The sequence below is a fragment of the Ambystoma mexicanum genome, chromosome 3p, assembly GCF_040938575.1.
Source record: "Ambystoma mexicanum isolate Mex_15411 chromosome 3p, UKY_AmexF1_1, whole genome shotgun sequence".
Taxonomy (NCBI): Eukaryota; Metazoa; Chordata; class Amphibia; order Caudata; family Ambystomatidae; genus Ambystoma; species Ambystoma mexicanum.
Genome location: NC_090925.1, coordinates 690,687,504 through 690,701,928, shown reverse-complemented (window position 1 = coordinate 690,701,928; position 14,425 = coordinate 690,687,504). Strand labels below are relative to the sequence as shown.

The 14,425-nt window shown below is 45.8% G+C and overlaps 1 protein-coding gene across 2 annotated transcripts in view; it reads left to right on the top strand.

Moving 5' to 3' along the window:
• UIMC1 (ubiquitin interaction motif containing 1) overlaps window positions 1-14,425 on the top strand; it is an 814,141-nt gene that overhangs the window by 485,480 nt on the left and 314,236 nt on the right. For both annotated transcript variants that reach the window (XM_069651488.1, XM_069651487.1), the window contains one exon: window positions 5,858-5,940. In XM_069651488.1, the coding sequence (XP_069507589.1) occupies window positions 5,858-5,940 (83 nt within the window). The remainder of the gene's footprint in view (window positions 1-5,857; window positions 5,941-14,425) is intronic.

The window sequence follows — 14,425 nt, the reverse complement described above, 5'->3', positions numbered from 1 at the left end:
TCGGCAAGATTCTAAACATCTGTGTAGATAAATTAAGATGGCATCATTCTGCATGCATCCAGCTATCATAAAGTGGCTACATTCTAAACCCAAAATGACCATAGATCTGCATTCTGCCAACACCTGCATTCCATGTAATAGGCATGTTCTACAATCGCCTAGAATCAGTAAATTTGCTACTCATTGAATCGACTAGGTGAAGCACCCTGGTCAGCTCCACAACCTTTCAAGTGCTATGTGGAGACTGTTGCATGCTGCAGTCTGTGGAATTCAATGGCTACCCCCACAATTTTCCGACAACCACACCCAGGTCACCCATATGAATTTGTTCCAGGTGCATCATCTTGGCCAACCACTCAAATCCTCTAAGTGCAACACGTTAGATACCCGCATGGATTTCATAGAGCGGTCAGTATCTTGGCTATACTTATAAATCATCTAAATGCAATACATTGCCCACACCCAATAATCCTAAATGCAATACATTGCCTATCCCCAAAATCCATCTAAGTGTAACACATTTCCCAACCCCAATAATCCTTCGAAGTACAACGCATTGGCCACCCCCAAATCCAACTAAGTGCAACACATTGTCTACCCCTAATAATCCTTTTAAGTGCAATATATTGTCTATCCCCAAAGTGCAACACATTGCCCAGCTGCAAATTATTTTAATCGGAGTGCAACACACTGTCTACACAGTGATTCTCCCTGTGCTTCAGAGAGCTCGGAGTGTCTGAAAAAATACAGACATGCCAAAGTAGTCAGTTTCAGAAAAATGCAATGAAGTCGGGGCGCAATGATGCAACAAAATGCTCGTGCTGAGAACCTTGTCTCAAGGAGGCACACGCAGGTGAGGTTAGGTTTTAGTTTGCATATTGCCTTTTGTGATTGATGCCTTGGAACAGATCTCCAGGCAGTCCTCGATTCCTGTCAGCGGAGCGGTCTTTTTTTGGCCTTGCCTGTAGCACAGTTGTGACTGGGTCTCCCTTAAGATGGTGCTTGCTTCCTCTGGGAATCATCTGCATATACCCCTCCTTATTTAACTTTCCTCTCTGTGCTGCAGTTGAATTCTTGAATTAAAGGAGGCAGTAGGGGGGTGATCCTTGAGTAGTGACGCAAACCCTCAGTTTGCCAAGGCACCAGCACTCACACAGGGCTGCTATGGGGACAGCCGCCAACTAGAATTGGGGGAAACATTCAGCCTCAGTCTGGACAAAAACTGAGAAGGAATGATTGTGTGAGAGGTGCAAGTTGTACTTAACCCATGAGGAAAAATAAATGTCAAGTTTTTAAATCCTTTACAGATAAAGGTTTTAAAAAGCTCAATTTTCAGGTGCCACATGCCATTGGAGACTGCCATTACATGCACTCAGAATACATGGTGGTAGGGCGCGCACAGGACGAGAGTCAGTATTTATGCCACTACAGGCGAAGTCAGTGCAATGTTGACACCCATTCCTTTGTAATGCTGCCACACCAGTTCTTCAAATCTGGCACCTCATGCTGTTGACATTCAAGATGGCTGTCTTGGAATAGGACTGCTCTGTCTGGTGGAGGCACTTCAAGCATAAAAGGAGGAAAGGAACTCATAGGAACATTTTATTTCCAACACCTTTTCACCTCTTCATATTCCCCTCAAATCTGTGGCTTTTTCCTAGAGATTGCAAACACACTGCTGTAGCATGCACTCAACCCAAAGGGGTTTATAAAGTGTGCCTCTACAATTCTTTGGCCCCAAATTCACAATGCCATCATAGGATGTAACCTGTTCGCTTTGCTAGCCAGAACTAAACCTCTTTATTCAGGAACATGAACTTTGCCTAAGGGCATGAATTCAGTGAATATTTGTATCTAACACATATGCAGAGGGTCTGCGTGTCCGATGACAATTGACATGAGAATACTGGGACTGTTTGTGACCTTCATGTTAGTCAATTTCTGCTAAACTTGTGTGCGCCTTAGTAATAATAATTTAGCATTTATATAGCGCTACTAACCCTCAGGTATCTGAGCGCTGCTTATTATTACCCACGGTGTGTGGTGCTCATTTAGCGACCTCGGAAGGATGAAAGGCTGAGTTTGGCCCCGCCGGGATTCGAACCTGCGTCAGCAGGCTCTGCACAGATGTCAAAGCGAGCGCTCTACTCGCTGTGCCACTTGACCGGCTTCAGAAAATTAAATTCAGAAACATGACACCTGTTTGTTTCAGCCAAACACAGCAAAATCAATCCCAACATTTGTACATTTTTGGCGTCATTTTTCACCCCAAATATTTTTGTACATTTCAGGCCCAACACTGAATGATGAACGGATGAGTCAGCCCTTGAACCGTGTGTCTGTGGACTATAGGCTCTTCACAGATGCCCAGAGTGGGTGCATTAAACCATTGAGATCTTCTACTGGCGCTGTCGTAGTGTCCACATTGCACATCACTAAGAAAACTGTTTGCAGCATTGTCTCTCAGCGCTTGGAAGCTGCTAGAAGGCGGCATGTAAGCCCAATATAACATGCTGCCTTCCAGCAGCTTACAAGCTCTGAGAAACCATGCTGCATTAACGAAAAAGACATGGCATAGGGAGCGACAGTAAACCGAATGAGCATCAGTTCACCGCCGTTACTTTGCTGGAACCCTGGGCCCGACACCGCCTCCTTTCATTCACTACTATGAGAGATAAAATGTCCTTAAATGAAAGGAGGCATAGGCCTACCCCGGCCTGCCTCGTTTATGGCTTTGACTCCCTGTACAGTTTATGCGCATACACTGGAGATGGCTGGGGCTGAAGCATCTCCAGTCCATATGTACAGTATCGTTTTGTGTAACGGTGTGATGGTTACCACGCACATTTTGGGAGACTGGTGTAGGCAGGCACGACAATACTTTATGTAACTTCTTTAAATGTAACCCGCCTCGTAGCTGTCTCCAGCAACCCCCGCTTACCTGGGTCCTGAATCCTCCTGGTGCATCTCTGTAGGAAGTGGACATGGGATGAAAGGGCAAAGGTTAGGTTCAGATTCCCCCTAAACTCCTAAGGAAAAAACCACTGGGTTTTAATAACTTGGCACACAGAAGGAATGGCAGACAACAAATGCTGGTGTATGGTCTCTTTAGAGGGTATTTAATTTGTTCCCTTCTCCAAGTGCACCAGCACTTTTTAACAGTTTTATACAAAAAGGGGGGGATCAGGAGACACTATTTACACTATTAACCTACTTAAGCAGCTACATTACTAGAAAAATAGACAAAAGCCATTTTAAAATATAAAAATATTAAAGTGCCTAATAATATTTACACAGAGTTCCCATCAGCAGCTTGTGTTTGTTGTTTTTAGTAGAGGGGTGACCGTGGGCGTTTTGAAAATCAGGGAAGGCAGATGGAGTAGAAGGACAAGTTCAAGAGTTCAGTGAGGTAAGAGGCCACTAAAGGGGGGGCTATATACACGACTATCTGAGGAGCAAGAGGGTCTGATGGGGCTTAAGAGGGGTTAGCCGTCATCAGCAGAGATAGGACCAGTGTGATTAAAATGGGAGATGGAGGCGGAGGATGTTGGTAGAATAGGAAAAAATGTAGGAGGAGGGAGTGTGAGGAAGATCAAGGAGGGAGTCTAATTCTGGAAATGTTTGCAGCAAAGTATTCAGCTATGTCATAGGTGAGAGAGTGGAGTTGATGGTCATAGGTTTAGGCGGAGTGAGTTGAGTGCCCCGTAACCGGCGAGCATGGTTTGAGCGAGGGTCGATGAGGGTGAAGTAGGATTCCCTTTCCACTCTATCAAGGGAGGACTTTTCAGTGCAGAGAGGTAGAGTTGCAGGTTATCATGCGATTGGGTACGGCAACATTTACGCAGCAGCCAACTCCTGTCTATGCTGAGATAGCGTATGACTGGGGTGACTCATGGTTGAGGATGCTGAGACTTGGAGGTGAAAGGTAGCAGTGGGAAGAGAGAAACAAATGAGTCATGCTGCAGAGATTGGAAGCAGGAGAAGGCAGTTCTAGTGTAAGAGGCGTCAGGCACGAAGATGGACAGGAAAAACTGTTGTGAGGAATGGCAGAAGATTTACATTTAATTTTAGTAATAGGTGAGCTAAGTGGTGCGGAAAGGTCAGAGGGTGGAAAGGAGATGGTGGTGGAAACAATGGAGTGATCAGATAGGGATGATTTGATGGTAGTATTAGCAACTGAGAGAGAGCAGGAGATCAATAAGAGATCCAAAGAGTTACCTCTGGTGTGGGTTAGTAGGTTATATAAAGAGTAGAGCCACAGTAAGTGGTCGTGACTGCTATTCTCACCCTGGGGTTGTCCGGGGTGAATAGTTGTTTTCTAAATTTAAAGGGAGATGGTCTCCATGTGTATTGTGTGAGCCCAAACGCCTGTAAAAAAAGAATTGCCACCACCATAATAAATCGAAAACAGACTTAGTCACTTTTCTTCTTCTGTTGCGGCGGCGGGCAGGAAGGAGCGCCAGGACTAGAAAACAAAGCCTAGTCCAGCAGGTAAGTGGGGAGAGTAGGGTGAGCGGTGGGGAAGGGTGCAGGATGTCTTGGAGCGGGTTGGGTGCGTGGGGAGGCAACTGGGAGATGTTCCCTGTTGTCTCCCCACATTCAAGATGGCAGCACCCAGGGAAGGGTCTTGGGTGTAATCGCCTGTGTTTGCAGCCACCTGATTGGCTGAGTGGTCTTCCCTGTGTGCGAATGCAGCAAGGAAGAGTTGAAAAGTTGCGTCTCGGAGGAAGAGAGGTGAGATGGATAGGTGTAAGGGGATGTGTAGTTTGCTCATCAGCTTTATTTATTTGAAGTAGGAGGTGCAAGAGAGATGGAGTATTGGGAGTTTTTGAGACACGAGTTTAAGGATAGGGTTCGGAAAGAAAGGAAGAAGTAGCGTGATTGGAGAAAGCATAGGGAGAGGTGAGTAGTAGGAGGAGCAGCAGGAGTGAATGCATTATAGGTGAGAGTACCGCAGAGTGTAGCGACAGCACACTAATTAGCAAGTTAAGGGTACTCACAGGTGCATTAGCTAGGAAGGCAAAAGCAAAGGCTTATAGGCGAAGAGCAAAGAGGGTGGTCAACGGCTGGTCTTCGACACTTTACTGTTCTGCCATATATATTTGTCACAGCTAGCTGGAAGGTGTTTACAGTGCCGTGCAGATTTGTTGCAAAATGCTCCTGATGACTGTTGGTGAGGAGACTTGGCATTATCCCCGCAGTACAGATTATTATCAATTATATGGCATTTTCTACCCACTTTGTCTTAAATTTATGTTAGAAAATGTAAAATTTTGACACATTATTGAAGACCTTTTCTTCAAGGGAGAACACCCTAGATGGTTTGGGCCCTCTGTGTGCTCGTTTGTTGAGACAAGATTCACCTGCCACCAATGCCTCCGTTCCTGAGAAGCCTGAAGTCTGCAAACATCCTCCAACACTAAGTTGTATAGGCGGCATACCTGGGTAGCTCTTCTACTCAAAGGTTTCTACGGAGTAAATAGTCTCTAGGATGGGATGCACTGAACCTTGCCCTCTGTCGTTTAATACTTTCATGTATAACTGTTTCGTTTTTGAAATTCATCTTTTGTAACGAAATAAAATCTTTTTGTTTTTGAGAAACCATTCAGTACAAGGGAGTAAAACCATAAATTAAGATGTGTTTTTTTAATCTATTGATATTGGAACTTTGCTGAAAACTATCCGTGTAAACTAACCACCTTCCTTCTCTGCCTGTAATCAGCTGCCAGTTTATGCTCCCATTCTGCTCATTCGTAGTTATTTGTTTTGGGCTTTTCTTGCTTTGTGTCTCTTATCGGGGTGCTCTCTTAGCAAGAGTCACTTTGTTTTCCTAATCCACTTTCTCTGCATATTTCAGTCTCAGTGTGTGGAAGAGACGCCTGATGGAAGTGCCGTCAATGAGGATGACATCGACGGGGAGCCTATGCAGGACTCGTCCAGGTGAGTCTAACCAAACATGGCCCAATGACATAAAACACTCCTGTCACTCTTTACCTATAAAATCCAAATCAGGCTGCTGAGCTGGTTGGTTGCCTGCAAAAAAGTGGCCGATAGGGAGCAGTAAGCAAGTGCCCTGTGCTGAGTGTTGGTATAGCCTATATTCATAAGGTTGGTTAGGCCCTCATATATGCTGGCCTCGCACTGCTCATGAATTCATGGGTGCTGCAACAGGTATCTTTCTGAGGTGATATAGATGCCATCTCCTAATAGTTCGGAGTCATTAACCAATAAATGATGTCCCTTTTCAAATAAGATGTGTTGGGTCACATTAAAGGATGCTTGATGTTCTCATGTTCTGATGCACTCTCCTTAAATATGTGATGTCTTCATGTCCTCATTATAGTGTGTTTGGGCATCACTCTTTCGGTATAAAAAAAGGCCATCACACAATGGCTAGTATGTTAACAGATGTTGGTTGATCTGTGTCTTAAAGTACGAAAGAATACCTCTATTGCTGCTTACTATGTTAATGGATACAGGGTGGTTGACCACTTCTTTATGGTAGGAGAAATGCCACCCTTTTCTAGTTAGTGTATCAGCAGGTGTAGAGTAATTTGTCTCTTTGGGCAGAAGTTAGTATGTTAATGGGTACAGTGTAGTTGACCTCTTTCTTATGGTAGGAGTGTTGCTTTCACTTTTTGGGTTATACGCTAACGGGTTCAAGATGATATGTCACATGGTGTGAGAGATGCCATTGCATTTTGGGTGGTTGCTTAATTGTTGCAGGGTGATCTGTCTTTTATGTTACGAGATAGCCATGCACTGTGATTATGGGATCAGCTGACAGATAGCTTGGTGTCAGAGATTCTGACACACTGGTTCCATTATAGGGTGCACAAGAGCTAATCTCTCAGGGTGTAAGGTTTGTCTCTGCCTGTTGGTTAAAGATTGTTCTTTGCAGATATGCAATTAATAGGTGGCTTCTTGAACAGCTTCAAGTTGACAATAACTCGAGCCCCCCAATTTCTGGTTGTCTTATTGTATTTGACCAGTTTTTTCTCTCTAAGATCAGAGCAGAACTTTGCTTCTGCTGGCTTCCTACATTCGGACTGTCTCCTGGATCATTGTTTGTGTTGGAACGGAGCAGATCTGGCCTTTCCATCAGCATGTTTTTGTGTGCACTACCTTTGTCCTGCTAAATCGTTCTATGTTGCAATCATTTAAATGTTGTGCTTTAAGTGTTTGTAATATTTTAAGTTATATATCATAATAGCAAACTATATAACGTTCTAACCACTTTGTGGTCTTTAGGGTGTGCAGCACTCACCGACGGCTCTCTAGCACTGGTCCCTTTTCCCTGTTTGCATCTGATGTTGTTGCCCATGTAGCTTCAGTGATATATTATAGCTTGTTCTACTACCCGGTTTGGAGCCAGGCTGCTGATCCCTTTTCTTAGATCCCTACAAACGTGTGTGAAGTGTGCTGACAGCAGCAGGGACTGCTGCAGGCAGGTGGTGGTGCATCTACTTTATTATAACTTTTTACCTTTTGAGTTTTGTATGTTCTCTAACTTTCGGCATCCCATAAGTCTTTGTAAGGATCCACAGCACATTCTTCTTTGCCTGGAGAATCCCCTTACAGCATGCAATCCTTTTTCCCATGCAAAATATTCCACTTCCTCCATTAAATGTTTAAGTTAAATGCATGTTGATTAAATAAATGCACCTCGTAGGTGCATGATCACATCTGTGGAATTATCCTGTGTTACTGAAACATGGTTGACTGGTGATTTTGCCCCTGCTGTAACAACCTTAGCTTGTTATGGGGATAATAAATCAATCCACAGATCCAATACAGGGCATATCATCCTACCTCTCTATGACACAGCAATAGATAAGGGAGAATAATCTATGATCCATCAGTACAACAAGTAAAATCCTGCTGCTCGAAGCAAAATTCCCCCTTTTACTGCATGCTACACTAGGTTCTCTTGAAACACCATCCATAAAGCCAGGGGCTACCTTTGGCACCACTCTACACTTTGTTTCTCTTGCAATGCTTTGACTAAGAGCATATGCCTCCAACTTCACAATGCTGCAAAAATCCAGTGTTTGCTTTCGCCATGAAGTCAAGTGTCCAGGCATTTGTGCTATCCTGCCTGCACTATTGTAATAGCAATTGTACAGGATTGCTGAAATTTTAACCATCTAGCGTGGCTAGTTCTATTCCAGGAAGGTCAAGTACACATTACACCAATGCATAGTTAACTCCATGGGCACTGCAATAAACAAAAGTTTAGTTATAAGTGAATGTGCTTGACTCACAGAGTGTTTTGCACAAATGATGCCACTAGCTTAGAGAATTGACCCAATGCTTTCTCCTACACGCAACCTGAGACCTATGAAAGAATGCCAAATCTGCTCTTCTGCATTCATGCAAAATTCATGTGGCAACAAATGGGTCCAGTAGTCCTCCATATGGAATACACAGAACACAAATATAAGAGTAAAACAGCTTGAAGTTCCCTAAGAACCTGCAAACTCTATTTTGGATTTTATTTGTTTGAGCATTTGTATGGCGCCTATAAAGTAGAAAGTGTTTCCAGGAGCCACAAGACTAAGGGGGGAAGGGAACAGAGGAGGATAATCAACAATAAATGGTCCTATTAGGTCTTGTGACATTCAGATTGTGCAAGTACAATAACCGGAAGTGCAGGGGTTGGGGGTGTAGGGGGGCAGGCAAGGGGAGGGTCAGGGGGCTTCAAGAGGGGAGGGGCGGTAGAAGCTGGGTAAGTGCTGGGGGGGGGCAAGTGCTAGGTGAGGCCTGGAGGGCAAGTGCTATTGGGATAGGTTTGAGGGTAAGGTAGTGCGAGGAGGGGGGTGGTGTTACGCTCACCTGGCTCCCACAGGGGCGTCGGTCGGACCCGGACTGCTGCGGCCTCCACCCACGTGATGCGTAGTGCAGCGATGACTGACTGGATCAGCCCTCCTAATCTTGTCAGCTTGACCCGTAGAAATATTCTCCTACAAGTGGAGAGATGGATTTAGCCACTTGTGGATTCAAGTGATAGCACCCCCACTGTCCTCCCCTCTAATCACCTTTGAAGCGCCCTCTCAGCAATCTCACCTTATATTCTTGAAGGATGAGCCCTCCATCCTGCGAAGCACACAGGGGCGCGTTGATGACCAGTTACTTCACTGGCCTGAAGATATTGGAAGAGTTGTAGACGAATCCTGACTCCAAAAGGTCCTGGCGAAGAGCCGTAAGTATATAGTTCGTAAGAGTTCAAAATGTCTGGAATTCACACCTGTCCAATTCCTCTTTTATCTTGCAGCTTTGACCCAATAAGAAGATTGACAGCTGAAAGCGCTCCGGTAAAAGTCTGTGTTACCCAACACTGTCCGGTAAATGATGCCAAGGGTTAAACTTGCTTCTTTCTCCTTATCTTACAGGTGCGGCAAAAGATGATGTGGCGTGCTGATGAATTATACCTCCAGCGGTAAAATCAGGTAAGCATATGGCAGCTAAAGAAATTGTCTCTGTCTGTTCTCTCTGCTCACCTTGTTGTTTCTTGTCCCCCTTAGGTGCCGGGATTCGGTGATGTAAAGATGGAGACCGCGCCGGATCGAAGAGATGTTGCGTGGAACGGTGAGTATGGCGCGGCGCTGCTGCTGGCAATCGACGCTTTTAAAACAAAGTCTTTCCTCTGGTTTGAAGATGCGATGAATCCGGAATGAGGTAAGAAATCAGGTAATACTCTTGTTCTAACCTTTGCTTCTTTCCTTCTTTCTAGGTGCTCCAGGTTCGAGGCGGGCGTGGCAGAAGGCTGGATGCTGCTGCTGGCACGGTGAACGTTATGCTGCTGGATGCAGAATAACGCGAAGCGTGTGCTGCTCTTCGGGCGTGGTTTAAATGGCCTCCAAAGTAGTCCCAGGTAGGTATTCCTCCCTGATCACATCCGAGTAACAAAATAGTCCCTAAGGTAAAGTAGTCCCTTCCAGGCCTCACATGGGCTTGGATCTTCTTGCAGCATGGTCTGCTTCAGGTAAGTGTGCACCTATGAGCCTGGAGCCTATGGCGCCAGGACTGATGTCCCATATGAATGAGCCTGGCGCCATAGGCGCCAGGACTGAACCCAGACAGCCCCTAGCAGGGATTGCTGGGTTTTCTCAAGGTGACATGATGCCTGCTCCCGGGGCTGATGGACGTGGTCTGGATGCCCGGGGGTATGCATCATGACAGCACTCCCCCTCAAGGCCCCTCCTAAAGTCGTTCCTTCCCTTGGTCCTGGTTTGTCTGGGAAGTCCCGATGGAATCTCTTCACTAATCGTGGTGCATGAACGTGGTCACTAGGCTCCCATGACCTTTCCTGTGGCCCATAACCTTTCCAATCGATTAAGTAAAAAAGTTTTAATTTAACCACCTTGTTTTTCACCTCGAATTCAGGTTCTCCATCTACCAAGATAGGATCTGGTGGTTTGGTTAATCTTGTTCCTGGTTGAACTGGCTTTAAAAATGAAACATGAAAGGTAGGATGGATTTGCATATTGGAGGGTAATTCCAGTTTGACGGCCACCGGGTTGATAATGGCCTTAATGGTGTAAGGTCCCAAATATCTAGGATTAAAAGTCTGAGTTCCTTTCAAAGGTATGTGTTTTGTAGCTAGCCAAACCTGATCTCCAATTTGGTACTGTGGAGTTTCACTTCTATGTAGATCAGCATTTTTCTTGTATTTCTCTTTTGCTTGCTTCAAATGTTCTGTCGCTTCCTTGAAGGCTTGTGTAATAGTAGAATGTAAATGACTAACTGCAGGCATTTCTAAGTGCTGAGGCGAATCGAGTTCTGAGGTTCGAGGGTGGTGTCCATATATGGTATAAAAGGGGCTTTGTCCGCTTCCTGAATGTACAGAGTTATTGTATGCATATTCGGAAATCCATAAAATATCTTTCCAATTACTTTCGGTCTGGTGAAGCATGCAACAAAGGTACTGTTCAAGGGTCTGGTTGGTCCTCTCCGTCTGACCATCGGTCTGGGGATGGTGACTGGTTGATAACCTTACGTCGATTTGCGCCAATTGGCAACATTTCTTCCAAAAATGTGAAATGAATTGACTACCTCTGTCAGAGATCAATACAGAAGGAAACCTGTGTATTCGAACAATGTTTTCGAGGAACTCCTTGGCCAGAACTGAAGCAGAAGGTAATTCCTTCAAAGGAATAAAGTGGACCATCTTGGAAAAAAGATCCACGATAACTAGAATGGTGTTAAATCCATTACATGGAGGTAGATCAGTAATAAAGTCTAAAGATAAGGTGTGCCATGGTGTAGGTGGAATATCCAAAGGTTGTAAAAGGCCAGCTGGTTTTTTCTTCTGACTCTTGTTTTGGGCGCAAATGCTGCAAGACATCACAAATGACTTTATATATTTTCGCAAGGTTGGCCACCAGAATTGTCTCTTAATTTTAGCTTCAGTTTTTGCGATACCTGGGTGACCTTCCAGTATTGTATCATGATAATTGGAGATGACAAGTTCCTGTAATTCCTTGTGTGGTAGAAATAGTCGTCCTTGATAGTAGTGTAGGTCATTGATGACTGAGTAATCCGGGCCTTTCTTTACCCAGTCCTGCAGGGCTGCTGGATTGAAGAGTTGTTGGATTTTTAAATAGATTTCTTCTAGTGTCTGTAAGGTAGTTATGCCAAGAATTCTTTGTTCAGAATTATAGGCACCGGTTCCGGGTTCGCATATGCTGCTTCCATTCCTATTTGGGATAAGGCATCTGCCTTGCCATTTTTACAGCCTGGTCGATAAGTAATCACAAAATCGAATTCGGCAAAGAACAATGCCCATCGAAGTTGGCGCGATAATTGGGCTTTGGCTGTTTTCAGATACTGCAAGTTCCGGTGATCGGTGATTACAGTAATGGTATGCCTGGCACCGAGAAGATAGTGTCGCCAAGCCTTAAAGGCGGTTTTGATGGCTAATAACTCTTTATCGGTAACCGCATAGTTTAATTCGGGTGGCGAGAACTTTCTGGACCAAAATGCCACTGGGTGAAGTTGACCAGTTTCAGGATCTGTCAACATGAACTGTGATATCTTCGTCAGAGAACGTAGACTCCGAATCTTCCCCCTCCCCTAACTCCTCACCTTCGTCCTTCTTCCGAGAACCCTTCTTTTCTGTTCATCTTGATCGCTCCTTTTTTTTTGTGCAGGTATGGACGGCCACGGAAAGAAGCCACTGTGTCGCCTAAAAAGGTGACCAGGGGCCCCCTCCCGGGAACGCAGAGAAAGGGGAAAAAGCCCTAAGGCACAAAAAACCCCTGAGCGATCTCAGTGTCTCTCTGGAGATGCGTAGACTGGCAAATCTTGAAGATGAGGCCGGACCAGAAGAGTAATCCAGCGGAAGAATCGGTAGAAGACCCGTTGGGGTGCAGTCCAATCGGTGAGTGGCTCTGGTATGGGAAGCAGGCACGAGGAGATAGAACAAGGAGGAGATGGCAATCCAATATACAGGCCGGGATCTGGTACACTGAAGAGCAACAGCGGGAGGAATCCCAACGGGTAAGGAAAAGGCAATCCAAAATACAGGCCGGGAATCTGGTACACGGGAGAGCAACAGCAGGAGGGATGCCAACGGCAAGGAAAAGGCAGGAAAAAGGAAGAAATAGAAAACACTAGAGAGCAGGGAAACAGGGCAAGAGAGAAAATGGGAAGGTGGGAGGGCTAGCAGGAACTGGAGGAAGAGCGAAGGGGGAGCGAGCATAGGCAAAGGAACAGAAGAAAGGAACACGGAGCAAGAAGAAAGGCGGAAAAGAAGAGGGGAAAGCCGGGACCCGATCGGGGACCGGGACCCCGACAAGAATACAACGGACGAGTAGGCAGGGAAGGCTCAAAGCAAAAACAGCACTAGCGGACGAAACCGGAAGCGTTGCGACGCGTCCGCAACCTGGAAGAAGCAGATTTTATGCTCCAGGCCGCGTCAGCGTGCAAAAACTAGAACAGTGCTACAGGAGGGCGTGACGGGTAGGCAGCCGTGTGCGACGGGAGTTAGCGTCCGCGCCGCCAGCGGCTCCACAGGCGCCACCCACCTCACGGCATGACAGTATGCCCTCTCCTAAAGTTCCCTCCCCCCGGTTTACCTGGCTGAAAAAAATGAAACTTGCGCAGTAGGGAAGGGGCTGTAATATGTGTGATGGGTTCCCAGGTGTTCTCAGAGGAGGGGAAGACTTTCCACTGTACAAAATATTCCAATCTGCCTCTGCGATACCTAGAGTCGCAAATCTGAGCTACCTCATATTCTTCCTCAGTGGAAGCCAGAGGCATTGTGACTCTCTCGCCTGACGTGTCCAGGTGTCTACATGAAAGTTCTTTAGCAGTGAGGCATGAAAGACGGGATGGACCCTGTTGAGGCTGGTTGGAAGTTTTAAACGAAAAGCAACAGGGTTGATTTTCTGTACTATCTTGTAGGGCCCTAAGAACTTGGGGGACAACTTGGAAGGATGAGCCCATCGAGGTAAGTATCTCGTGGAAAGCATTACTTTAGATCCCACTTCCCACCCAGGGACAGGTTGGCAGTGTTTATTGGCTTGAGACCTGTAACGCTCTTGAGTTGCCCTAAGGCCTTCCCCTGCCTTCTTGTGTATTTCTCTAAGGAGAGTGAGTGAAGAATCTACTGATGGCAAGACGGTAGAAAGGTTGGAGACAGGAAGAATAGATCGAGGATGGTAGCCATAGGTACAGAAAAATGGACTAAACCCAAGAGCTGAGTGTACAGAATTATTATAGGAGAATTCTGCCAAAGACAATAACGAGTACCAGTTGTCCTGCTGGGAGTTGGTGAAGCACCTCAGGTACTGTTCAAGGGTTCCGTTAAGGCGTTCGGTCTGTCCGTTGGATTGTGGGTGAAAACCAGATGTGAGGGCTCTTGATACCCAGCCTATTACAGAGGGCTTTCCAGAAGCGGGAAGTGTATTGACTGCCCCTGTCTGAGATTATTTTCGTGGGCATTCCGTGTAACCTGAACATATCCTGGAGAAACACTTCCGCCATTCTTGCTGCTGTTGGGACACCGGGCAAAGGGGAGAAGTGAGTCAACTTGGTGAATTAATCTATAACCACCATTATACACGTGCATCCCTAAGATAGAGGTAGAACCACAATGAAATCAGTTGAAATAGAGCTCCAGGTGCCATCCGGGACAGCACATGGTTCAAGCAATCCGATCGGTAGGTGATGAGAAGATTTGCTTCTAAGACAGACAATACAAGACCGAACGTACCAATCAACGTCCTCTCTCATTCTTGGCCAGTAAAAGTGTCTTTGTAGGTACTCAAGAGTGCCTGTTCCGCCTCAATGACCCGCGAGTTTAGAGTCATGGCACCAGGTCAATGCCATCTTGCGAATGGCAGGTGTGGGTAAGTATAGTTTAGCCTTTACCAAGTAGAGACCGTCTCTGATTTCATACGTCAGGTTCTTGAGATGTTTA